The sequence below is a fragment of the Apteryx mantelli genome, chromosome 14 (genome assembly GCF_036417845.1).
Source record: "Apteryx mantelli isolate bAptMan1 chromosome 14, bAptMan1.hap1, whole genome shotgun sequence".
NCBI classification, from domain to species: domain Eukaryota; kingdom Metazoa; phylum Chordata; class Aves; order Apterygiformes; family Apterygidae; genus Apteryx; species Apteryx mantelli.
Window position 1 is genome coordinate 23,651,548 of NC_089991.1, and position 25,421 is coordinate 23,676,968.

Consider the following 25,421-nt stretch of genomic DNA (forward strand, 5'->3'; position numbering starts at 1 on the left):
GCCCTGGTGAGACCACGTCTGGAGTACTGTGTCCACTTCTGGGCTCCCCAGTAGAAGAGAGAGATGGAGCTCCTGGAGTGAGTCCAGCGAAGGGCCGCTAAGATGCTTAAGGGGCTAGAGCATCTCTCATGTGAGGAAAGGCTGCAAGAGCAGTGACTGTTCAGCCTGGAGAAGAGAAGAGAAGAGAAGAGGAGTGAGGGGGGATCTTATGAATGCATTTAAATATCTGAAGGGAGGGTGTAAAGAAGATAGGGCCAGACTCTTTTCAGTGGTGTCCGGTGATAGGACGAGAGGCAACAGGCACAAACAGAATCACAGGAAGTTCCTTCTGAACATAAGGAAAACCTGTTTTCTGTGAGGGTGAGTGAGGACTGGAACAGGTTGCCCAGAGAGGCAGTGGAGTCTGCATCCTTGGAGTTATTCAAAAGCTGCCTGGACAGGGTCCTGGGCAACGTGCTCTAGGTGACCCCACTTGAGCAGGGGGTTTGGACTAGATGATCTTAAATGTCGCTTCCAACCTGAATTGTTCTGTGATCCTGTGATATTTAAGTCTTTTGCTCTTCTTCCTTGTGTGTGAGGTGTGTGTTTCTTTTTTTTTTTTTTTTTTTTTTCTTTTTCCCCTCCTCCTTATGCCAGTGTCTGCCTCTTATGTTTCTGGCTTAGCAACTTGTGGAGGAGCTTTTTTTATAGCTTAAAACCAACTGCACCATCTTCTTAGTAGTAAAATGAGACACACTAATGTGCGGTGCCACACAAGAAACGTTTTGATTTTTTTCCCCCTTCTATTACTCTTAAGGCAACTTCCGCTTAGTGGAGAGAAGTCCTTCCTCTTGCTTCTTCAGGTCTATGTGTTTTGTCGGAAAGACTGTGTAACACAGATGGTCAAACTTGGCTCAAGCATCATTTGATTTAAAGGTGTGGGAGTTACTGCAAGAATGCTCAAACAGTGTGAGACATATGGAAGTGGGACATATCCCCCTTTTTCTAACTTACATTCACTGGAGGAGCTTCACTTTAAAGCCTTGCATTTCAATTAGGTAAAATAATCCATTTGGAAGACAAGTGCTACTACAACCCACACAGATTAGCTGATGAATAGATTAGTTGCTAGTCTGCACAGCGCATATGTAAAAGTAAATTTTCTACAGGAAAACTGATATCCTCTTTGCTTATCTATTGACTGTGGAAACTAGTAGCGTGCTGGAAGGTTTGAATGTGTGATAACATTCTTTCACTTTCTGGATAATAGCTAAGGCCACAACATGTCTTTTAAGATGTTGTGTGCTGTCTTTTCAGGTTGTTGATTTGCTGTTGGCCCGAGGAGCAAATAAAGAACATAGGAATGTGTCTGATTATACACCGTTAAGCCTTGCTGCATCTGGTGGATATGTCAATATCATCAAGATTCTCCTCAATGCTGGAGCAGAAATTAATTCAAGGTAACGTATTCTGGGCATCAGATTAGCTGCAGTATAGGACAGATATTCTGTTGTTGGATATATAGTGAAATATATTCTACAAGCTTAGAGCTTTCAGACCTCCTTGCAGACTTTCTACGTTGTTCCCATTATCCTTTGTTTTCATAGTAACTTAATCAGTGCTTTAAGTTGCTTTTTAACTGCCACAGACAAACTGCTGCAGACTAACTTTCTCTCTCTTGTATTTAAGTTTTAAGTGATAATATGGTTTGCAAGCCTATTCTTTCCCTCTGTCTTTGCCACCATTCTGGGATCTAGAAGTCCAACACTTTTCCAGTGAAACTAAAAGGAACCAGCCCCTCTGTGTATTTGTTGGAAGATTTCTTTTTCAGTAAGAGGAACAAAATTATATGTCTGAGTCTCTTAAGCACCCTCTTTATTCATTGTAGGAAAGCTAACATATGTTCTGTCCCCAGGAGAAGTTTAAACTGTGACTGTATATTAGAAGTACATTTTTCTGAATCAGATGCAGCCTTGGGTTTAATACAAGTTGCTTGATGTGTATGTGTGCTTCAGCCACCTGAACTTCTAAAAGCTGAAACATATTTTTCTTGTGTATAAATTGGAATTTTCTGCTGCATGTAGTTGCTCTGTTGGTTTCTGACAATCAGCTCAGAATTGCTAGTATTTTAGGTGTCTATATTTGTATATATTGTATGTTTCTTTCTGGCTTACAATAAAACATTTTGTTCTTCTCGGATACATTTGCATTTTACAGAGCATTCATCCAGTTCTGGGAACTGTAGTTTGTTTCTTTCTCTTTAGGACTGGGAGTAAGCTAGGTATTTCTCCTCTGATGTTGGCCGCTATGAATGGCCATGTACCTGCAGTGAAACTGTTGCTTGACATGGGTTCTGATATTAACGCCCAAATTGAGACCAATCGGAATACAGCCCTCACCCTGGCCTGTTTCCAAGGCCGAGCAGAGGTGGTCAGTCTGCTTTTGGACAGGAAGGCCAATGTTGAACATAGGGCTAAGGTAAGCATGTGGATCACCTTTCCTTATGACTTATTTTTAAGAAGTGCATTTTTCCCAAGAGTTGTTAAGTTTCTTGAAATTTTCTTATTATCTTTGAGCCCCTTTGGCTCTGTCTTCAGTGGTTCAAAAGCAAATCAATAGTGATGGAGCCAGATGTTTGACAGGTGGGGGTTGTTTTCTCATTGAGGGGCGGGGCATTTTTCTTATTGTTTTTTTTAAGGTATTTGAACACTTCTCCTTGCTAGTGAAAAAAGAAAAGTGTTTTAGTAAAAACCTCCTTGCCCCTATTGATGTGCAAGTTTCAAGGTTATGCCTAACCGCTTATAGTGCTGGGGATGATGCATGCCTCATTTCATTTACTACAGAATAGGAAAATTAGAGTACTTGTTAAATGTTCCGAAATAAGCTTTTTAAAATGACAATGGTTAATTGTTTGTGTTGGGGGAAGGATGACTAGGCCTTCTGAGTTAAAAAATGAAACTCACCTTTGACTCTTGCTCAGTAGTGCCAAGAAACTTTTCAAGTTTAAGGTTGACGTGTTCGTTAACAGATCAGATGACTCATATGTAAATATGTATATATTTAAGTCCAGAAAGAAAGGGAACAATACTTTTACATCAGTGATTGTCAGATACAGCAGACTGTTTCATCCACATCAACGCAAGTAGTGCATTCAAAACCTGGTCTGTTAGATTTAAAACTGTGGTGTTAACATAGAACCCATGACTTCAGTACTGTGACTTTCTGCACCTCTGAAATGCTCTGCCGGTCCCATCTTTTGGTACTCTGGGACAGCTTTGTGTCTCTTGCCATAAAACAAGCCTAAAGCTAATGTAGAGAGCCAGACTGATTTCCCCAGCACAGAGGAATTTTTGGTAACTCCTAATGCTGCTGAAATAATTTCTACGTCCATCTACCCCATCTGCCTCTCCTGTGGCTGGAGAAAAAGGGATATGGATAAAATCCAGCTCTCAAGTGGTCAGTTGGACATGTTAGCAGCTGGTAAAAGTTTGTTTAACAGTCTGGCCTAACACCTAGGTTGGTCCCAGGTCAGTCTCAGTGCTAAGGGAGGCTAGAGAGAGTTTTTAAAGCCAGTTTTGGGGCTGTTTTTGTAGAAACACTTGTGTCTGCATCTGGATCTGCACTTACCTCTTTTTTAGAGATTCTTTGTAAACTTTGTTTTTGTTGCTCAGACTGGTATCTGGTGGTACTTAGTTATCAGTTTACGCTGGTGTAAATCAAAGCCCAAGAGGATGTTTTTTGAGAAAGATGCTTGAAGTTAGACTTTTAAAGTAAATATAAGCAGCTAAATAAAAAAATCTGATTTACATGTATAGAAATCCGTAATGGTTTATCCAAAGTAATTTATACAGAATTCACAATGTACAACTCATTCTTTTTGCACAGACTGGTCTTACACCTCTGATGGAAGCTGCTTCAGGAGGGTATGCAGAGGTTGGAAGAGTTCTCCTTGATAAAGGAGCAGATGTTAATGCTCCACCTGTGCCTTCCTCAAGAGATACAGCTTTAACAATTGCAGCAGATAAGGGTCACTACAAGTTCTGTGAGCTCCTGATTAATCGGTAAATTATTTCTTCTCATTAGTAGCATGCTTATTCTGTAGCTGTGTTTTTCTGTGGTAAGGATGCCTTTGTTTGCATTGTCATGTACATCTGAGAGCAAAGAGAATGGGGAACTTTGGAAATAGGGCCTCATATCTGTTCCCTACACCAGTATTATCCTGGAGTATCCTGCAACTCCTGTGTTAATGAATCTAAGCAGACAGCTGGGACCAGAGGTAAGCAAAGTGTCTGGCTGTGCTGACTCTGTAGTAGTCCAGCAATTCTTACATGAGCATTGCCCTGCTATGACTTATGGAGCAGAGCCTGGAAATAGCTCTGGAGCTATTCAAGTGTAACCCTGTGTGCAGCTAAAATCTCAAGGAGCTTCTTTGCACTTTGAGTAGTCACAAAGCTAAAGATTAGTTAAAAACTCTTTGTTAGCTAGTTGCCTAACTGATGCAGAAGGCTAAGTTAGGTGGGTGTTCATTGCTCTGTAGTGAAAGTAGGAGAGGTTTAAATTGTCTTGTTTTATTATGTTGTGACTTTAAAGCAGAAGATCTCAGGGACAGAATTTCTACATCTAGATACTAGGTATCAGTGGTTGAAGTTGCATATTCAATTGTAGTCTGATCTTTCATGATCTTACTTCCTAATTTCCATCTTTACTGATACCTTATTTCACTCAATTACATTTGTACCTCTTTAGAGGAGCACATATCGATGTTCGTAACAAGAAAGGAAATACACCTCTTTGGCTGGCAGCTAATGGTGGTCACTATGACGTAGTTCAGTTGCTTGTGCAAGCAGGAGCAGATGTGGATGCAGCAGATAATCGGAAGATTACACCTCTCATGTCAGCATTTCGCAAGGTAGGAGAACAACCTGATTGTATGTTTCAATGCTAAATATTTTCAAAATGGAATTTCTCATTTCATTTTAAATCTAAATGTTTAGTCTTGGAAGAATCAAATATAACACACCAAAATTACTATTTTCATAAAATGCCTGCTTTAAGGTAATCATCTTCAAATCTCAGACCCTCTCTAGAGAAGAGCTAAGATGCACTTTGCAAAGATCTGTTTTTTGAGAGGTGAAAAGCTTTGTTCCATAAAACATGTTAACTTTATCTCTGGTTATGCGGAGTCTAAAACCTTTCACTGTTCTAGCTCTTGATTATCATATTCCCCTCTAAATTCCTGCAGATTATATAACTTGTTCCAGTCCTGCTTTAGAGATGGATACTGTACCAGTCTGTAATAAGCTGTCCTAATTACTTTGTGGTCCTCCTGTTCCACTGTTCCTAGGTTCAAACCCCATGTCCAATGTCTTGTTGTCTCTACTAGACTTTGTATTGTTGGCTTTTCTTATTATTGCCTTTTCTTCTTGGTAATAGGAGCACTAGTTTGTAACGTTTTCATCAGTTAAGTTTCTGGAAGCAAGGAGCATAGCTGTAGTAGAGGAATGTTTAACAGCAGTTGCTTTATACTTAACAAAATATCAAATAAGAGTACAGATTTTTGACAAACAAAATGCTCAGTTCTGAGCATTCCGCTACTGTGCCTCCATTGCTTTCGAATAACTTCAGAAGCAGTGGATGGCTATTGTTTGTGTGGTTGCACAGTGCACCCCATCAAGGAGGGGATCCAGCAGCAGAAGAAAGTATACTCGCGGGATAATATTCAGCTGGCTCAGTTCCCTGTTCAGACTCCCCTTGTGAGTAAACAAACTATGTTAGCTCATTGAAGTGGGTGGTGATAAGGTGAATATGGATGACAGGCAGGGTCTAAAGAGAGCCTCATCTGCTGGCATTAAAAACGCAAAGAACTGACTGTGCCCTCAGGCCTGGTTTGATCCTTGTGTTTTAAAATAATGAATTGTGTTTAGGAGAGCCTGTCTTTGCCACCAATATGTTCAGCAGTAAACACACTGTCAGCACTGAGCAAACTAATCACCTTTCACCCTGCAAAGCAATTTAGCAGAAACATTCTTGCTTGTTTTTAGTTTTTACACTGAACTAACAGATATCAAACTTGTGTTTTAATGATGAGTGACAGCAGTTGCATACAAAAGAGATTAGAATTTTCTTTGCTGTTCCAGGGGCATGTGAAGGTAGTTCAGTTCCTGGTAAAAGAAGTAAACCAGTTTCCTTCGGACATTGAATGCATGCGGTACATAGCAACTATAACTGACAAGGTGAGTTAACTGAGAAAAGACCCAGTCCACTATTTCTATTAAAAAATATACATGTGAAAATAGTAAGTATTCAAAACTGAATGTTCATGTTTAGCTTCTCAGTTTTGTACGTGTCTCCTTTTAACATAGTTTTAGGTTTAGTTTTAGGTTTAGTTTTAGGTTTAGTTTTAGGTTTAGTTTTAGGTTTAGTTTTAGGTTTAGTTTTAGGTTTAGTTTTAGGTTTAGTTTTAGGTTTAGTTTCGAGTCTTACTGCTTTGGGAGTAGTTGTATGTTTATGAATACAGGGAAATCAATCTCATATTTGTAGAGCAAGCCTCAGTCCTTAATTTCAGTTTTACAGATGTTTTAGTAAGAAAAGTTTGCATTCCAGGACCTGTTGAAAAAGTGTCACCAGTGTGTGGAGACGATCGTGAAAGCTAAAGACCAGCAGGCTGCAGAAGCAAATAAGAATGCAACTATCCTGCTGAAGGAGCTAGACCTGGAAAAAGTGAGTGGAGAATTGCTGTTGTAGTGTAACGCTTCAAACTACATCTAAATCCGTAGGCTGTATTGATGTTTCTGTTTCTGGGGGCAGTAGTCTTCATGCTGTGACTGTATTTGCTTTCCTTCCTCTAATATATAAAAAGCAACATGTATACTGAGGGTGGCAAATTAGAACTGGTGGTGGTTACCTTAGGTTGTAGCTCTCTTGTGTTACTTTGAGCACAGAAAATAAGTCAGACTAAGAGAGATCTTCAGTCTCAGTCATTTGATACATGGTATGTTATATGTTGTGTAAGGTGTAGTCTGGAAGTTTTTCTTGAACATGTGCTCAGTTTTACAAAGGAAAACCTACAAGCTGCCAGATGAGCTAAAGGGAATTGAGCAAGTAGTGGGAAAGTCAACTTGTCCTTCACTGAGATGCTGATAAGTGTCCCAGAATAATGCCAAAACCCTTTAAGCGTTCTTAATGGGATCACTAAATGGAGGCTCTTATAATTCTTGATAAACAATTCATATGATAATATATTAAAGACAGAAGTTTTAGCCAGGTTCCATATGTATTAAATTTTCCAGGTTGCTAACTTGTTAAACACCTATCAGTTGCTATGCAAAACTACAGTATAGCAAAGTTGGTGTGGCTTATCCCTCATACTGACAACAAGTGGTTAAAATGATATCTGTGTTTATTCCGTAAAATACTCTGGGACATTTTTTGAGTGAAAATGCTAACATTGTTACAGAAATATTGATCAAGTTATTAAATTCTTCTGAGAAAGGACTGAGATAATGAGAGATTTTTGCTGCTTCCTGGTAAAATTATATACTTATAATACCTCTATTGTTCTGGTTATATTCTGTTGTCATTCCTTAGAAGTTTTGGGGACCAGCTGGTCCCACTGTTCTATAACGTCTATCCAGTTTCTGCGTAATGATTCAGTATGTGACAAAGTCATCCTTGTTCATCCTGCTCTCCTCTCCTTCCTCCCTTCCCCCAGATTCCTGGAGAAGATCTGAATTATAAGTATAACTTGGTCTTTGTTTGTGAAAATGTTTAAGTATGGATATTTTTCTCCTACATAGTCGAGAGAGGAGAGCAGAAAACAAGCTCTTGCAGCTAAAAGGGAGAAGAGAAAGGAAAAGAGAAAGAAAAAGAAAGAGGAACAAAAAAGAAAACAAGAAGAAGATGAAGAAAACAAGCCTAAAGAAACTCTAGAGCTGCAAGAAGATGATGACGAAGAAGAAAATGACGATGAAGGTAAAGAACATGTACTTCCATGAAAAATGTAGTTGTGTTGTTGCACTGCCTTTTTTTTTTTTTTTTTTTTTTTTTTGCCCCCTTTTTCCTGTTTTTGGAAGCCGACTTTTCTGATATTCTGACATTGTTACACAGCTTCTGTCCTGGTTCTTCCCCTTGCAGTCAGAAACTTAGGTGGGCAGTTGTCAACGTTTCTGTTAAAATTGCTTTGTTCACTTTCCTTCCCCCTGTTTCCAAAGCAAAACTGTCCTGTTCTTGGATGATTTATGGCTGAATCTGGTGCTAATAGTCTGACAGCTGAGCAAGGAGTGTAACTTGAACTATAGTGTCTTCAATCAGGGGCACTGATTTTTATATTTTATGATTCTGACTTTATATCAACTGTTTTTCTTTCAGTGGAACAAGAAGTTCCTATAGAGCCTCCTAGCGCAACCACTACAACTACAATTGGAATCTCTGCAACATCAACTACTTTCACAAATGCCTTTGGGAAGAAGAGAGCTAACGTGGTGACTACACCCAGCACAAATAGAAAAAATAAGAAAAATAAAACAAAAGAGACTCCTCAGAACATGCAGATAATTTTGCCAGATCAGCATATATCTCTAGCACAGCAAAAAGCAGATAAAAATAAAATAAATGGAGAGCCAAGAGGTGGTGGTGCAGGTGGGAATAGTGATTCAGATAACTTGGATAGCACAGATTGCAATAGTGAAAGTAGCAGTGGAGGTAAAAGCCAAGAGTTGAACTTCACAATGGATACAAATTCCTCTGGTGAGAGGCGCTATGCCTCGTTGCTTATCCCCACTCAGGAAGAAAAAACAAGCGCATCAGCTTCAAAAACCCCAACAAGGTGAGACTTCAGTGTTGTTTCCCTGTTTCACAGTGTTTGTCTATGCCAGTGTAAATTTTTTTTTAAGCTTAAGCTTTACACCAGCTGGTATATTCTCAAAATCTTGAGAGACTGGGAGTTTGCTTTATTTGCATAGCTATTAAATAATACTGTTAACTTTATTGAATGCACCTGTTTAAAAAGCTAAAGATATGATTTTGGTATTGCTGGCCATTTTTAATACTACTTTAGCAAAACATTCGGCTTTCTGTCTCTGCACTGCTTAAGTACCTATATCTAATTGTTAACTATATTAGAATAGATTTTAAAGTGAATGTGATGGGAATTTATAAAGTAAATGTCAACTTTATTTATAATCTATTTACAGAAGTAGTTTGATTACCTTATGATTGTTTTATGGTTTCATCATAATTCATTTGAGTATCAATCTCTTTATTTTAAGGAGGGAAGAGATTGATGACTCTGAGCATTTCGCCTGTCAGGTTGACGGCCAGTTTGATTTAACCTTGTCCAGCCAGAGGTGAGAGTCAAAAGAACTCAATGACTGTACAGTAGCCATATGAAATGAGTTGGAAGATCATTCAATTGCTAATGATGGAGCTAATATCCACTATAACACTGGTTTCTGAATAGGATCATTGGTCTGAACCAGAAAGCTTAGATTCCGTCTAAATCTGTAGTCCTTGCTAGCAAGTTCCACTCTGCTAATTTGTACATATAAGTAGTATTAGTCTGAACCACCTCCCCCCCCCCCAAAAAAAAAAAAAAAAAAGGGAAACTGAAATTGAAGGTTTGGGAGTGGGGGTATGTTGATTCACAGAACACCTGGCTGACTAAGAATGTAAATATGGGATCAAAAAGGGCAGCAAGCAAGGGGGGACTCTGGCAATAGCCAGACTTATTGGGACAGTTGGGTGGGAGTGGGGAGAGCTGCATTCTGAGCTTTTCTAGTGTCTCTCCCCACCACAGATTAAAATTGGGTGCCGAATGAGTAGACTTGTCAGCCCCTGTGGTGGAGGTTCTGGATTTCCTTGAAGAATGTTAGAAATCGGGTTCTATCCATGTTCCGTTTTATGAACTTCAGTTGTTTCTGCCTAGATCTCACCCAAGTTCTCCTAGAAAAGCCTCTGGAATTCTGCAAGGCCCACTATGGCAGGATTAACTAACTGCATACTTCTGTCTCCTTATATTGAAGAAAGGAGCAAATGCTTCTCTTAGATAAACGTACACCTAAGAAACAAGACTATAAATACCAAAATGGAACTAGTATATTTTATTAACTTCTGCAGATGCTCTTTGGCTCTTGCACTAGGCAGACTTTCTGAAAACTGTTTCTAAACTTGCTCTTCCTGAATTCCTTTTCTCTTTGGACATTGACATGCCAGTGACAAGATTATTGCAATTAAAATAAAAACTCATACTTCATAATGATGCTTTTCTAAAAGCTTACCTAGACATTTTCAGGCAAAGCAAGAAGAAAAAAAAAAAGCTTTTTAGCTTTTACTCTGCAATTGATATTCCACAATGAACTTCATTGTTTTCTCTTTCACATGCATTATCTTGTTCCATTTGCCTCAAACTTATAGTTATCTGAGGGCAACTAAAAGATCTATAAGGAACTTTTTTAACCCTGTGATAAAACACGTGCCCAGGTGACTTAACTTACTAAGGTGAGGAGAAAAAATGCTGCCATTGTGAAAAGTGTGTTGTCAAAATGTTGCTTTTCACGTTGTCAGTACCTTTGGGTTACTTAAATATGCGTAGATTTCTGGTTTGTATAAAGCGCAGTATAAACAAATGGGCTGCAAGAAGACAGAATGAACATAAAATGTTGTAAAGAAGGAGGAATAAAATGGATGAATAACGTGTGTAGGAAAGAGGAGGAGTGATGTTCAGCATGATAATATCTACCTGAAGGATGAGGTCCTTAGTTAAATTTTCACACTATACCATAGATTTGCTGAGCCAAGTCACTTAAGGCTAGTCTTCTAATGACTTTTAAACCTTTAAAGATTGCTGCTTCTGTTTCAGTGCTGCAGATGAAATTGTGAGCCCCCTGACCTACACTTTTTTTTGTTGTTCACATAGATCAGTTAGCCTAGTAAGAGATTACCTCTTTTATCTTTCTCTCTCTCTCTCTCTCACTCTCTCTCTCTCTTTCACACACACACACACACACACACACACACACACTCAAACTTTGTGTTGTTTCTATCACTAGACTATTGCTTCAGCTATATTAGAACAAACAGTGATTTTGAGCATCTGTTTCCAAATTGACTTAATTGGTAGATAGTTATGCTAAAATCTCTGTGCCTCAGTTCCCCACCTATAAAATGAGGGAATGGAAGCACTTCCCTATTTTCCAAGGGATATGTTAGAATAAGAGCTGAAAAATTGAAACACTTTCAAATATCTAGTAAGAAAGACCTTATTACCAAGGTACGTTTTCTTAAAAAGTTATTCAGACAGGAGAACGCAGTACAGAAGCATAACCAGGGTGTAGCTGAGTGGTTATGTACCACCTATTATAAACTATTTTAACCTGATGTCTTTAGTGCTTCATTTCATCAATGGCTTAGCACTCTCCTTTTTGGAAGAAGGGTACAGGCTGTGGACTAAATGGTAAGAAAGTACCTGTTAAGTCACTCAACAGTTGTTCCATTTGGAAAATAAGAATGCAAGCAGTTAGTGCTAGTAGTTGCAAAATATGTACACTGTAATGCTGTCAGCTTTATTCTGTAATTTGTAATCAGTACATTTCTGTTCCCAGACTCGAAGGTGAAGGTAATTCAAATTCTTTGTCAACTACATATAAACCTGTTTCCCTGCCTCTGACCTCTCCAAATGTAAAGCTGAATCTGACTAGTCCAAAAAGAGGCCAGAAAAGAGAAGAAGGCTGGAAAGAAGTGGTTAGAAGGTAAAGACTAATTCTGTGTTTAAAAACTATGTATGAACTATTTTTAGCTTATAAACTGTGCTCCAACATAGAATATCCAGCAAGGTTGTTTGATTATTTAATGATATTTATAAAAATCCTTCCCCTCATGCTTGCAGTCCTGTGGAAACAAATTACAGTCCTAATTTGTAGTAACTCTATATTAATTTAAGATCAGTATGGCACGAACATTTTATTTGGTGCTAGAGTTTTCTTTTTACCTTTGACTTCAGGTGTTAGTAAAGTAGAGGACAGATGGATGATCGTTTCAAGACTAAACCTCATTGTGCTTTGCTGACCCTGATTGCTGATTCCACTGCAAATTTTGTGACTTTAAAGTGGTTGTTAGGGGTGCAATTAGACTTAAAGATTATCCGCAAAGCATGCTTTTCTTTTGAAAATGTACTGATTTTTATTATATGGCTGTTAACTAGTCTGTCTTTCTTGTAACCTTTATTATGCTTACTACTTGTAACTAGAAATGGTCATCTAGCTTTCCTTTTTCAGTCTCCTTATCGAAAAGGAATGCAGCATGAGCAAACAAACGTTAGATGCTTTGGGTGCACTTACCCTGCCCTGCTGTTTCTTTGCTGCAATGATAGTCACCAGAAATACCCATTTTAGAGAATTTTAGGCTGTGTGCAAAGAAATTTTACAGAGGACTCAATGTATCCAAATTATTGGAAGCCACAACTGTCTGTTTTTAACAAAAGGAAAAAAAAACAGTTTAGACTGAAAATTTAAGCCTTTGAACCCTTAGAGAGTTGGTTCAGTGTTTCGCCGCTGGTTGCATTCACAAATATTGTTCTCTGCTGTGACGGATCCTTGCTAAATGTATGGTTGCAGACTGCCCACCACTTGGTGAGTCATGCAGGCATGAAACCATTAAACAGGCAGCTGACTTTTCCAGGGCTGCACACAGACCCCGCCATTGACCCTGGAGCTGCTGCATCTCTCCTCCTGGGTCTCTTGAGTCTCATAGTAGCTTCATTGGGTATTGTCTGCTGTTCTGTTGGAGACAGTAGGGTACTAGAAACAGCATCCGAAACCTGGACTTTCCTAATCCCTGAGGAATCAGGCCTTGTATCGTGACAAACGTGTTCATAAAGTGTTCTGTACTAATGTTGTCTATGTCCTGACCGATTGGCAAAGCATGTGTTCAGCGAAAGAGCTTTTTGGCAACTTCAGATGTGTTTGCAAAATGCCTGAGTCCTGCATGCCTTCATCTCCTAAAGTCTCTCCTGGTCTGAAGGACCAGACTCATTCTTTTCCTCCCCTCTCCCTGTGAGTATCCCACTGGCTAGAAGGGATGTCTATCAAAGAAGTAACCAATGAAAACATCCCTTCTACCCTTGACAGGCAAGTAGGCAGAGTTTTGAAAGACCCTCCCCCTAGCAACACTCTGCAGCCAACACCAATTGAGCAATTTCAGCTGCAGAGAGGAGGGCGCTGCTGTTCAGGAGCAAAAAGGTACTGTTTTGGGCACTTTTCAAGGTAAAAACCATTGAGCTTGGTGGGTAGGGAGGGAAAAACTACTGGGTGATGGGTGGGCAGGGGCCCTGGGCACTGTGGTGAGCTCTTCTGGAGGAGGAGTGTCTCCGTGGGTGGTGGTGTGGGGTTCTTAGTGGAATAAGGTGGAAGAAGACCAAAGTACAGTTAGAAGCCCTATGAGAAATGTGGAAGTGTCTTGAAATTTAGGTGAGGATGGGAGCCCTGATTTGGGGAAGGAGTGATTGGGATGTCTAGTTTGAGAGAGGAGCCCTTGGGGTGGAGGGAGGGAGAAGGTCCAAAGCATGAAACTGTTGGAATAAGGGCTTGGTGCATGTTCTGAGGGCCTGGTTTCTGGGGATGGGGTGGGTCGTACTGTGCATCTCCTGGTGGGAGAGGGGGGAAAAAAAGACCTTGGAAAGACAAGGTGGTGCTTTAGAATGTTTCCGCATAATAGATGTGTTTAAAATAAAATGTGTTTCCTTTAAATCCCATTAACTGAGAAGAAATTTCCTGTTGGTCCAGTTATTTAAGCTTCCAAGACTGGAATAGCTAGGCAAAGCTGGCAGCCTTTTCAGGGAGTGGTGGTGATCTGTACAGTGTTCAGAGGTGCTTGAACTGTGATCACAGTGGTTTCTGAAACCCCTTTGAATCCCCTCTAATTGTTCAGTGTTGAATTGCTGCACATCACTAGCAAGCTTGAAAGCAGTGTATGGGCTTGAGAGGTCCAGCCTTTAAATTCTGGGGACAGTGGTGGCCCAGAGAGACCTTGGTTGGGGTCTGGATGCAAGCATAGTTCGTGTTCAAAGACTTCCCAGTACTGTATGCCTGCACTGACCCACCAATACCATGTGAATTAGAAAAATCCTGAACTGACTTATTTTACTGAACACATGGGTTACAGTGTTGTGGCCTGAAAGTGAGCCTGCATCTGAAAATCTGTGCTGCCTTCATAGTGGCTTCCAGCATCTCATTAAATTATAGAACTACACAATTACTACACAATACTACGTCCACTGTTGTGTATTGTCACCTGTAAACTTTCAGATCGAGTGTAGTTTCTCACTTGAGGTCTGAGAGGTGGAAACTAAAACTTGTGCATGCAAGTGGTATTACAGAGCTGATCACTGGGAAAACATTGGAAAACCACGTTCTCCTTACTGTAACCGGTAGAAATAGTTAAGCCATGGGTTTTTATATTTGCAGCAGCTCTATTTATGTAAATTTAGGTCAATAAACTAAGGATTTGTCTCACTTTGAAGGTACACAAGATAAAAGCCAAAAGTGTTTCTGAAGCAGTGTATGAGGCACATACCTCTGTGATACAAGTGGTAGAATAAATGCTCTGAAGAATCCTTGGATGATGAGTAATTGAGTGGGGGAGTTTTAGAGAGGCTCCAAAGGGTGAAAAAACTATCAGCAGAAAACCACTTGCTACCCTGAAACTTAAGAATATTGGTTCAGCAGCTTGTCAGTCAACAAGGGATTTTTTTATGGCTTTAAAGTTTAAACAAGCTTCACAAATTTGTGATTTTTGTGATATAGGTCAAAGAAATTATCTGTCCCAGCTTCTGTCGTGTCTAGAATAATGGGAAGAGGTGGGTGCAACATCACAGCAATCCAAGATGTCACTGGTGCCCATATTGATGTAGATAAACAAAAAGATAAGAATGGAGAGAGAATGATCACAATAAGGTACAGTATCTTGAAAAGAAACTCCCGAGTTAGTTCAAAATGTAATTTACTAAGTCTGTTTGCTTTTTAAGACAGGACATATTTAGCTTCTTGGTTCTAGAATATAGTATTTATTATTGCTGCCAAGATATGCTTAAGAACTGCTTATTCAAAGATAATCCTTAAGATAAACAAAAGTGAAGACATAACTTATTTGAGTAAACATGCGATATACTCGCATATCAGGTTATAAAATGATGCTGCAGAATGTTGCACAAAGTTCCTAATATAAATGATAAATATGTTGTGTTTAATCCAGGGGTGGTACAGAGTCAACGCGGTATGCAGTGCAACTCATCAATGCCCTTATTCAAGATCCTGCCAAGGAACTGGAAGACTTGATTCCTAAAACTCATATAAGAACACCTGCTTCGAGTACCAAATCAATCCATGCAAACTTTTCATCTGGAGTCAGTACTGCATCTGCGTCAAACAAAAACTCCTTTCCTCTCGGAGCACCACCCCTGGTCACATCACAGTCATCAACACTATCTACTTTCCAGCCTACTAACAAATTAAACAAGAATGTCCCAGCAAATGTGCGCTCATCTTTTCCAGTGTCTCTTCCTCTAGCTTATTCTCACCCTCATTTTGCCTTGCTGGCTGCCCAAACTATGCAACAGATTCGGCACCCTCGCTTACCTATGGCCCAGTTTGGAGGGACTTTTTCGCCTTCACCGAACACTTGGGGACCATTCCCAGTGAGACCAGTTAACCCTGGCAGCACAAACAGCTCTCCAAAGCATAATAGTTCGAGTCGTGTAGGTAGTCAGAATGGGAATATTTTACAGACAGAGTCTCCTGGATTAGCTACTTCTAGTTGTCCTATTACTGTCTCTTCTGTAGTTGCTTCCACCCAACCGCTATGCGTAACAAGTAATCGGACTCCCTCCTCAGTCAGAAAGCAGTTGTTTGCCTGCGTTCCTAAGACAAGTACTGCAGCAACAGCGATCTCAACTGTGACAAGCACCTGTAGCACTCTGCCTTCTGCTTCCTCTGCACCCCCAAACAATGGGCAAGTTCCCACAGCCTTTCTGCCCTCCAATGCTCCACAAACGCAGCATTCTGCACTTAAAACAGACTCTTTCTCAGCTGTATCAGCACCCAAAGAGAAGGTGTCAGCACCAGACCAGCCTGTTGGAAATACGTGCACCCCATCTTCGGTTGCAAGTAGTTGCAATATGTCAACTAGCAGCAGTTCAGGAGTCGCAGAAACTCGCCCATCTAGCAGCCCCGCACCGCTAAATAACGTCCAAGATGAAATACTGCCAACCAGCATGTCAGAGATCAATCCTTCTATGTCGATGCCTTTTTCATCTAGCTCAGAACCCACTCCTTTAAGCTTAGCATCACCCAGGTCAGTTGTTGCAGATAATCAGGACAACAGTAACTTACCTCAAGTAGCTGTACCAGCACCTCGAGTTACTCACAGGATGCAGTCCAGAGGTTCTTTCTATTCAGTGGTACCAAATGCAAACCTGCATCAAGATCCTCAGTCTATTTTTGTTACGAATCAAGTTCCTTTAACACCTTCTCAAGGTCCACCTGCTGCAGTGCAGCTTTCGTCAGCCATGAACGTTATGAACGGTTCTCAGATGCACATTAATCCAGCAAACAAATCATTGCCTCCTACCTTTGGGCCAGCAACGCTCTTCAATCACTTTAGTAGTCTTTTTGATAGCAACCAGGTGCCAGCTAACCAAGGATGGGGAGACTGTCCACTCTCCACTCGAGCAGCAGCTGACCCGTCTTTCACTGTTCAGTCTACCTTTCTGAATAACTCTGTGCTAGGACATGTGGAAAATGTGCATCCTGATAACTCCAAGGCTCCAGGTTTCAGGCCACCTTCCCAACGGGTTTCTACTAGTCCTGTAGGTAAGTCGCTAAGATTATGTGCTGGACAGAATTCTGTCTCCATCCATTACACTTTGATCCCTTGGAGTTGCTTGAGAAATAATTTATAAATGATACCTGTAGGATGCTAGTGTAACGACGCTGGCCTGTCTTAATCCAAGTGCTCGTTAAAATGAGGGGGGGGGGTTGTTTTTTTTTCCCCTCCAGCTCTTCTAGGATGTTAAATGTTGGGAATATTGCGGAAGTAGCACTGAGCACTATTAGTCTTCTGTAAGAGGAAAGAATGCTTCCACCTGTTTGTAGGGTTCAGAGTAGCATTTATCTAGCTTTTGGGTTTGCATGGAACATCATGATACTAAACCCAAAGCAGCAGGGACAGGACTCTTGATGAGCCTCAGCTCCAGGAGTGAATGCATGCACTGGCTTGCAGTCCCACCGTATGTGACACCAACTTGTCTCTGAGGGTGTAAACTTTTATGTATTCTTTGTCTCTTGATGTGACCCTGATCCAGTAGGCTAAAGGATGATTTCACTTTCTTTTGCTAGAATTCTAATAAACTTATAGTATGCTTTGGGAAGTTGATGTACTACTGTATGGTGTATTACTAGAAGTTACTGTCCTTTGTCTGTTAAGATACAGTAGTTCAAGTTGACTTGTTTTTAACTGAAATGGATTAGGAGCACTCAGTGAGTTCCCTGCCCTGCTATGCTCTGCCTTAAGGACTGTTACCTTCTTAGTGCTCAGACTGTGTTGCAGGTGGCTGGCCACACCCATTTGACTGGAAGGGACCCTCAAGAGATCTAGTATGTTCCACTCTTTTTTTCCTTCCTTCTTGCCACAATAAATTTACAGTGCCTTAAAGCTGGGTAGCTAAAGAGCCTTGTTTTGAAGTTGTATTCCTCCCACTGTATGTTAGATCTTTGAACTAATATTTCAGGGCTTGAATACTGCATTTGGACACTTCAGTAGTTTGACTTTCAGATGTTCTGCATTCCTACTCATATCAGTGGATTTGAAAATGTTCAGGACTTCTGAAAACCAGACCACTTCTCTCAGACTAGCTTTAACTGCAACATTAAGGGTTTGCTATGACTGTAACTCTCTTAACAGTAGTTTAATTTGGACTGCATAGCTGCACTGCAAAGCACACGAACACCTATAGAGCTTATGCTATCTCCGTTCACAGTGCAGTAAGCAGAACCAGTCATAACTAAGGCTGTGGAAGGTAAAGTAACTGGACCTGACTTCAGTAGACTTCAGAAACTCCTTACATGGGCTCACCTTTTCCTCTGCAGTGCTCTAAATTGGAAGCTGGTTGCTACTGGGATGCCCCCTCCTCAGGAAGGAAGCTTTGAAACAAATGGGCTCTGCTGAAATCCTGATTATCATATTCTGCATATACAAGGGCAGCTTACTGGGACATCCCATAGCAGCAAAAGATCTTGCTGTTCCCTTAGGCTAAGGTCATCAATTTTTCATTAGGAAAAATGACTTTGTCCCTTGTATATGCTTAAATAATTTAAATATTTAAGAGAGAATTGAGAATCTGTTTCTGCCCTGAATTAGGAATGGTAAATGGATACCCCTGGACAGATTACACAGTTGACTTTGGGGAGAAAAGCATGAAGAAGTTCTTGTCTGAAGTGCAAAAATATTTCAGCAGAACACAATTTTCCAAGCTGGAATTTGGTTGGGATATTGAAAAATGAAGAATAACTGAAAATAGGTGGATGTGCCCCTGAAATTCAGACTTGCAGCAGGTGACTGCTTTGTCAAGTCATCAGTTTATTCATTTAATCTGTCCTTCTGCTTGGTACTACTTTTAATCACGTACATTACAGAATCTAAATTTTGACCCTTGCACAAAAGGAGAGGGGCTTTAGGGGAAACTAAAGAAGGCATTTGAAAGGCGTGGTAGTGAGGAAAGAAGCAGCGATAGTAGGCTGAGGACCTCTGTAATGCCTTGACCTTAGATCATAAGTGTGGTCCTGCACTCTGTTCACCCGTTTCATTCACTGCCACTTCCTCACAGATAGATAAGCTTTTCCATTGTGGTCAGCCTCTGAGACGGGATGAACTGGTGATTGTACTGAGTGTTTTCCATAGGTTCCAGTGGCAGGTTTTGTGAAGGGTTCAAGAAGAGAAGAAAGGTCCAGTCATTGCTGGCTTATGCTTTGGGGTACAGGAGTGCTGGATGTGGAGCAATGTGATGGGCCTTGCATAGTGAGTCAGTATGCTTTTAAATGATGAGAAGGGATAGTAATGGTCATCAAATAGATACCAGTCCTGTAATCTCTAGCTCTGACTCTGTACTTTACTGAGCAGAGATTTGTTTAGTGTGCCTGTCTTGAGCAGCTGGGTTATAGCAAATCTGTCCAACAATTAGCATCTCTTGGCGATCACCTCTAAGTTGGTTTGGTGAAGATTGTTTAGTTAAATTTGGTTATTTGGCTATGCATTATTTAAGTGTGTGTGTGTGGGGGGGTGGTTTTGTTTGTTTTTTAAGTAAATGTTACCTTTCTCTCTTAAGGTGGTATTTGAGTACTTTTCCCCCCTTTTCTTCTTCTTGGGTAAGCTCAGTTGCAACCTGAATTTTCTCAAATTCACCTGTTCCTTTGAGCCACAGATACCTGTCCCAATATCCATACTGGCTGTGGATCTGTTAGGGAAACTGCCTTTTGCCATATTTATGTCTTTAGCTCTCTAGTCCTAGCAGCTTGCAGAGTGAGGGCAGACTTAGCCTGATCACTTGGGGAGGCGGCAGAGAAGACCAAAAGAAATCCATTTGTTACTTTCTCTAGATTTTAGGAAAGTGTTTGAGACCCTGCTCATGTAGCGTTGAAAAGTCTTACAAACTTGAAATATGCCAGCTTAAAAAGCAGCACATTACTTCAAAGCTGTATGAAATGGCTGGGCTTCCTGTTTTACATGGAGGGACCAAGTGTTGTTGCCGTTTCTCTAGAAGTGGAGTTAGCCCTTGAAGCTAATTAATCTCTGCAAAAGTGTCTGGGAGCTTTGATAAACTGGGTTTTGAGCAGGGCTTGTGTGGGATTGATATACCAATCTCTAAAGCTCAGTTATGCTTTCAGAGTGTAATGAAGAGTGTGAATTCATGGTGAAGGTAACTGCAAAGTACGCTACTGCAAAATTTTTTTAGTATTGTAAAATCTGATTTTATTGGTAAATATATGATTAGAAAGCTGGCTACTGAAATCAGCATTCCCTTAGTCTGCTCACAGAAGCCATTCTTAATATTGAGTAAAGCTTTTTTCATTCACTTTTATGAAAGGCAAGATGATAAGAGAAAGCATTCTTTATGAATTGAAAAATTACTACTCTGGTGAATTCCTTTATCTTTGGCTGTTCTTCTTTCTTCTGCTACCTGCAGAAAATACACAGCAGTGCCGAAACTGTTAGCTTTACAGCCATTGCTCTTTGAAAGCTGTCCCCCTCCTCCCAAGCCTTCAAAAGGCACTGTTGGGCATCTCCTGCAAAAGTCCTATCCCTTCATAAGTCTGTGCTTTGTTCTCTGTTTAGGAAACTAGCAGTCCTCACAGGCAGCAACCTCATCAAATCTAGCGAGTTATTTCTGTCAACATGAGCAGGTGACCTCTCTAGGTTTCTTGGCTTTCTGTATCTAGGCAGGAGCACTTGCTGTTACATTACTTCACTTTTCCTCAATGCTCACAAGTAGGGGAAGGATTTTTGGAGAAGTCTTTGTAGGAACTTCCCTCAAGAAAGGTTAGTCTTCAGCATGCAACTACTTTACGCTGTGTTGGCCCTAGCATGCTGTACAATACTGAGGCTGGCAGCCCTCAGGTATGTGAAACTCTTCAGTCCTAGAAGCTGTGGAATAGCTGCTAAAGTTGGTCTGGACTGATCAGCACTTCCAGTGGAGGTGAAAAATGAGGAGCTGGAGAACCGGAGCAGCAGCAGTTGGAGTGCAGTCCCTGAGCTGCTTGCAGTGGAAATGTAGCTGTTGGATCTGACGCTTTTGGAAGCAATAAAGCAGGGATACTTGACTGATATATTTCTCAGTTTTAATATTGGGAAAATACATGACTTTCAGTAACATCTCCAGGAGAAGAAGGGAGCACCTCTAGCTTACAACCTAAGCTATTGTCTTTCACCACTGCTACTTTCAGATTTCTGGGGTGTAAGTAGGTACTTACTTTCAGCCTTGCTGTGCAGCAATATGGCTAGTCCTGGTTGTGGTCGTTCTGAAATGTTTTAATGATTTTGAAAGTAGTCTTGTTTAATAGGCCCTTGAAACTAAACCCAAAACTCAGGTAAACACACAGCCATGCCTGTTTCTGCTCTTAGGTAATAAAGTGTGATAAAAGCTTTTAAACCATTTTGGAGAAGTACTTAAAAGTCAAAAACTAACTCCCCTTGCCAATCATTTTTGTGGGTCTTGAAACTTTCTTTCCATCTTTCCCTTCCTCACACATTTCTGTAGAAAGCAGCCCTCTCACCTGTTGTGCTGGATATTGTCAGCCTTGTTTTCTTGGATACAGTATGCTCTGACCAACTTATATGTGAATGTAACTGTGTAGGATGGCAAAACCTGTAGTGCAGTGAATTGCTTCCTTGGTGTTTGACTCCATAATGACTTTCACAAAGCACTGTATTCCTGTTTGCTTGACTTCTATGTGGCCTTTTTGTATGGAAACATTCTTGCCACTCTCCCAGTTTTCCTCCTTTGCCTTCTGTGCCAGGACTGATTCCTCTCAGTGACCAAGGGATGGCTGTTTTTGTTAAAACTTTAAGCTTAAATCAGAGAACATACAGAAAAGCCTTCTGTTGGTTTCCGTCTAAGGTAGAACCATGCACCTGTAAAACAAACCTACCATGCGCAGATACCTCTGAAGGTGATGAAATGCTTTAACTATTTGGAGCACTAGGTCTCTCTGGTGCTTTGAAGCAGGTTCCCAAAGAGAGATATTTAATCAAATTTATGTTTATTTCAGGCTTACCCTCTCTAGATCCATCCAACAGCTCTACAACTTCTTCTTCAGGTCCTTTGACAGGCTTTTCAGCAAACATACAAGGAGCACGGGTTTACCTTCAAGGGCCAGCGCCTGTTGGGACTCCCAGCTTTAACAGACAGCATTTTTCACCACATCCTTGGACAAGCGCAACAAATTCATGTAGGAACTTCATGGGTCTGTCTTAGTTATCTATAAATTCTTAGTTACTGTCTATAGTAGTTTTGTAACTTGAGAGGAAATACCCAGTGATGCACAAAATGTTTTTTTTTCCAATTGCTTTTAGCATCTGTGAGGATGACATGCAAATCCCAAAACTTTACTGTTTTCTTTTTTCATGTAAAATGCCACTAGTTCTGATAGCATTACTAAGGGCATATTTGGGCAAAAATTCAGTCATCGTAGGCTGTAAAAGGAGGGGTCATGAAGTTGTGGGGGAGCAGGAGGTGACTGTACCAAGCTAAAATTCTCTTCCAAATCATATGACAGTAGGTGAAAATGACATGTTTGCCATGTATTGAAATTATACTTGACTTTTTTAATTGGAAATCTGGAATTATTTAACATTACCTAAATTGTTCCAAAATCTTAATGTATCATCTGAGGTAACAGTTGGGTTTTCCTCTTAATGGGAAGAACATGAAAGTAGCTTTACAGAAAATACAGACTTTTGATTCAGAATCTTAAATGGAGAGACTTTTCATGTCATTCATGCAACTTCATTGCCACTCTAGCTTAAGAACCAAAATGTTTAAATGGGTGCCCAAAAGAAGTTCAGTTTTTCCCAAGGATATTCAGTGACACTTCTGAAGCTGGTGGAACTTACGCACCTATGTTACACATGTGGCTTTGGGAAGCTGTCTTTAGTTTCTCTTCTGCTGGGAGTGGTGGATACCAAAACCAGGCTGCTTTGATATCTATGGTGTTCTAGCTGATGCTTCACATCCTACTGAAACTCTTCCATGTTTCTTATTCTTTCTTGTAACTATTTTAGATTTAATGTAGTGTCAGGAGAATATCACAGGATTCTGATGGCTGAGAGCATTTGTGTTATAATGTTGATTTTAGAGTTAAAAGGAATGGAAATTCTGTGAAAGACTGAAGAATATTCAGTACAATGAATGTTCTGCCAAAAAAAAGCCTGGAAAACCTTTTTATCGTTTCCCATAAGATAATGTTATGGGGAGGGAGGGGATAGCATTTACATTGGCTAGCTGTGTACTTTGTGTGTAATTAAGCAAGAGAAATATTCTTTCCACCAGGTGAATCTCCTATTCCATCAGTTTCCTCAGGATCATCTTCACCCCTTTCAGCTGCTTCTGCACCTTCTAACTTGGGCCAGCCAAAAACGGGTAACACAAATCAGGATCGAAAGGTACCCCCTCCCATCGGGACAGAAAGACTTGCCAGAATTCGACAGGGCGGATCTGTCACTCCAACTCCCTTAGGAACCAACTTTACAGCTCCTGTTGGTCATAGCGGTATCTGGTCTTTTGGAGTTAACAGTGTGTCTGGTAAGTCTGTATTGTACAGTCTGGGTTAGCATAAAGACCCCATCAGGGCTTTGTGGAAACACTATATTTGAAAAGAAAGATGGAGAGGGAAAGGGGGAGGAGGAATGAAATTCCAGACTCTGAAGTAAGCGCTAAATCTTCATAATCACAAGAAAAGATAAAAACAATGTTCCTTATGAATCAAGAAATAAAAATCTGTAATCAACTCGCACATATGTCCTAAAAGGAAAAACAATGTCCAAGTGATGTGAAAATGTGTATCAGTGAAGGCATTGTTTTTCTCTTTCCTGATGTAGATGGTTCTCACCCAGCCTAGATTATCTGCCAGAGTACACTTGCAAACCCTGAGAACACTTCAAATATTTCATATTAAGTCTTCTGAATGATGTGAAATTTTTAAGTAAACAATTTTTACCTCTTAAGGGAATCCTTCTCCAAGTCTGATGTGTGGCCTAAAGTGAACCAGCTGTGTCCCTCCAAGTTTGTAGCTTGTTACCTATTAACATTTAAAAATGTTAGTTGTAAGCCCAGCTAATATGTTCAGAAACACATAGTTGTGGATATTGATTTATGCTGGTCTCCTCATGACTCTTCGATAATATGGGATAAGGTCTGTTTCAGGCAGCCCCTGTTAAAAAGAACATAACATCAAACAGCTGAAGTTTTACATTCAGTTTCCTGATAGTTTTGAGTTCTTGTGGAAAGTGGGAGGAGCTGCAGCATTGGAGTTGTAAATTGTTTCCATTTGTAATTTTACAGAACCATTAAAACTTCTTTATTTGTTACATTTTTTTCAGTGAAATCCTTCATGTTTTCTTTAACCTTAGTGTCTCCGCATTGCTGTGTTTTTCAAGTGAAGCTTCTACATGCTCACAGACAATGCTTTGGGGGTTTATTGAAGCTTAGCTCTGTGCTGTGGACACCTGAAATTTGACGTTACTATTAGTCTCCATAATCACCACAGTTGCCTGGAGGATGAATGTGCATGTAGATGGCACATGCCTAGCTCTTCCAAACTTCCCTGGTTTTACTGGTCTCCCTTTTCCTCCCCCTCCCCCCTTTATTTTTTTTTCTTTTTTGACTCTGTCACAAGTGTAACTCTTCCTTCTTGTGTTACTGTGGTAATGGTGGGTACATCAGAGAGGATATGAGAGCTGGTGGGAAAGGAAGCGTATATGTGGCCAGCCTTACATAGAGCATGCCTTTTGCAGCTTCCCTATGAGAGGTCGTAACACTGCAGATAGGACTTAGGTGTTTCCTTTGGTAATGGGTTAGTAGCCTGAAGATTGCACCTGCTTTGCATAGGCTACAGGAGGTCTGCCTTTGCTCAGAACAGAACCCTAAGATGTTCTGCAGCACTGTGTGTGTTTTCTGGGATCCCTTGGATTTGTGGAGGTGTTTATGGCTGTTGAATTGTACTCCAGAGTATCTGCAATTATTTGTAATCAGCCAATTTCAATCTCTCCTTTCCAGAAGGCTTGTCAGGTTGGTCTCAGCCTGTGATGGGAAATCATCCAATGCATCAGCAATTGTCGGACCCGGGCACGTTTTCTCAGCATCAGCCAATGGAGCGAGATGATTCTGGAATAGTGGCTCCCTCAAACATTTTCCACCAACCTATGCCAAATAGTTTTGTGGATTTTTCTAAAGTAAGTTACAGGGGGTTGGATTTTGGCTGTAAAAGGACCAAGGTCTTTGTTATGGAACCATAATTTAGGCAGTATAAGCCTCAAAAGAACTGGGTTCATGACACTTTTTCTTCTGAAGCAAACTGGGATCAGTTTTGGCAAGTCATTAGTTCATTTAGATGTTTCGCGGTGCTAGTAGGTGTGAGAAGCCTGTGGGATTGGTGTTGAGGGACAGATTTGCTCCGCGTGCCAATAGGACTGTATCCCATTTTGCTTATGCCTCTTCTACCCTTGCTGCTGCATCTGGTCCTGAAACTTCTTTCATCCTAGTACTGTCCTGCTGACTGGCAGTAGTGTCCAAACCTAGAGGTCTATTTAAACAAAACCAGAAGTTATAGGTTTCAAATGTTCTCTTGCCTAGTCACTGATACTTTGTTCTCCAGTGTTTCCTTTCGCAGAAGCTTAGTCACATG

At 40.5% G+C, this 25,421-nt stretch overlaps 1 protein-coding gene across 6 annotated transcripts in view; it reads left to right on the plus strand.

The window, feature by feature from the left end:
- Positions 1-25,421, plus strand: part of ANKHD1 (ankyrin repeat and KH domain containing 1) — a 123,712-nt gene that overhangs the window by 94,832 nt on the left and 3,459 nt on the right. For 4 of the 6 annotated variants that reach the window (XM_067304662.1, XM_067304663.1, XM_067304661.1 and 1 more), the window contains 16 exons: positions 1,297-1,439; positions 2,244-2,457; positions 3,865-4,040; positions 4,726-4,888; positions 6,117-6,212; positions 6,583-6,699; positions 7,776-7,950; positions 8,347-8,803; positions 9,246-9,323; positions 11,577-11,723; positions 13,101-13,211; positions 14,775-14,924; positions 15,223-16,838; positions 21,789-21,983; positions 23,069-23,320; positions 24,794-24,969. In XM_067304662.1, coding sequence (XP_067160763.1) covers positions 1,297-1,439; positions 2,244-2,457; positions 3,865-4,040; positions 4,726-4,888; positions 6,117-6,212; positions 6,583-6,699; positions 7,776-7,950; positions 8,347-8,803; positions 9,246-9,323; positions 11,577-11,723; positions 13,101-13,211; positions 14,775-14,924; positions 15,223-16,838; positions 21,789-21,983; positions 23,069-23,320; positions 24,794-24,969 — 4,266 coding nt within the window. The remainder of the gene's footprint in view (positions 1-1,296; positions 1,440-2,243; positions 2,458-3,864; positions 4,041-4,725; positions 4,889-6,116; positions 6,213-6,582; positions 6,700-7,775; positions 7,951-8,346; positions 8,804-9,245; positions 9,324-11,576; positions 11,724-13,100; positions 13,212-14,774; positions 14,925-15,222; positions 16,839-21,788; positions 21,984-23,068; positions 23,321-24,793; positions 24,970-25,421) is intronic. The other 2 variants (XM_067304664.1, XM_067304666.1) reach the window with 1 other exon arrangement.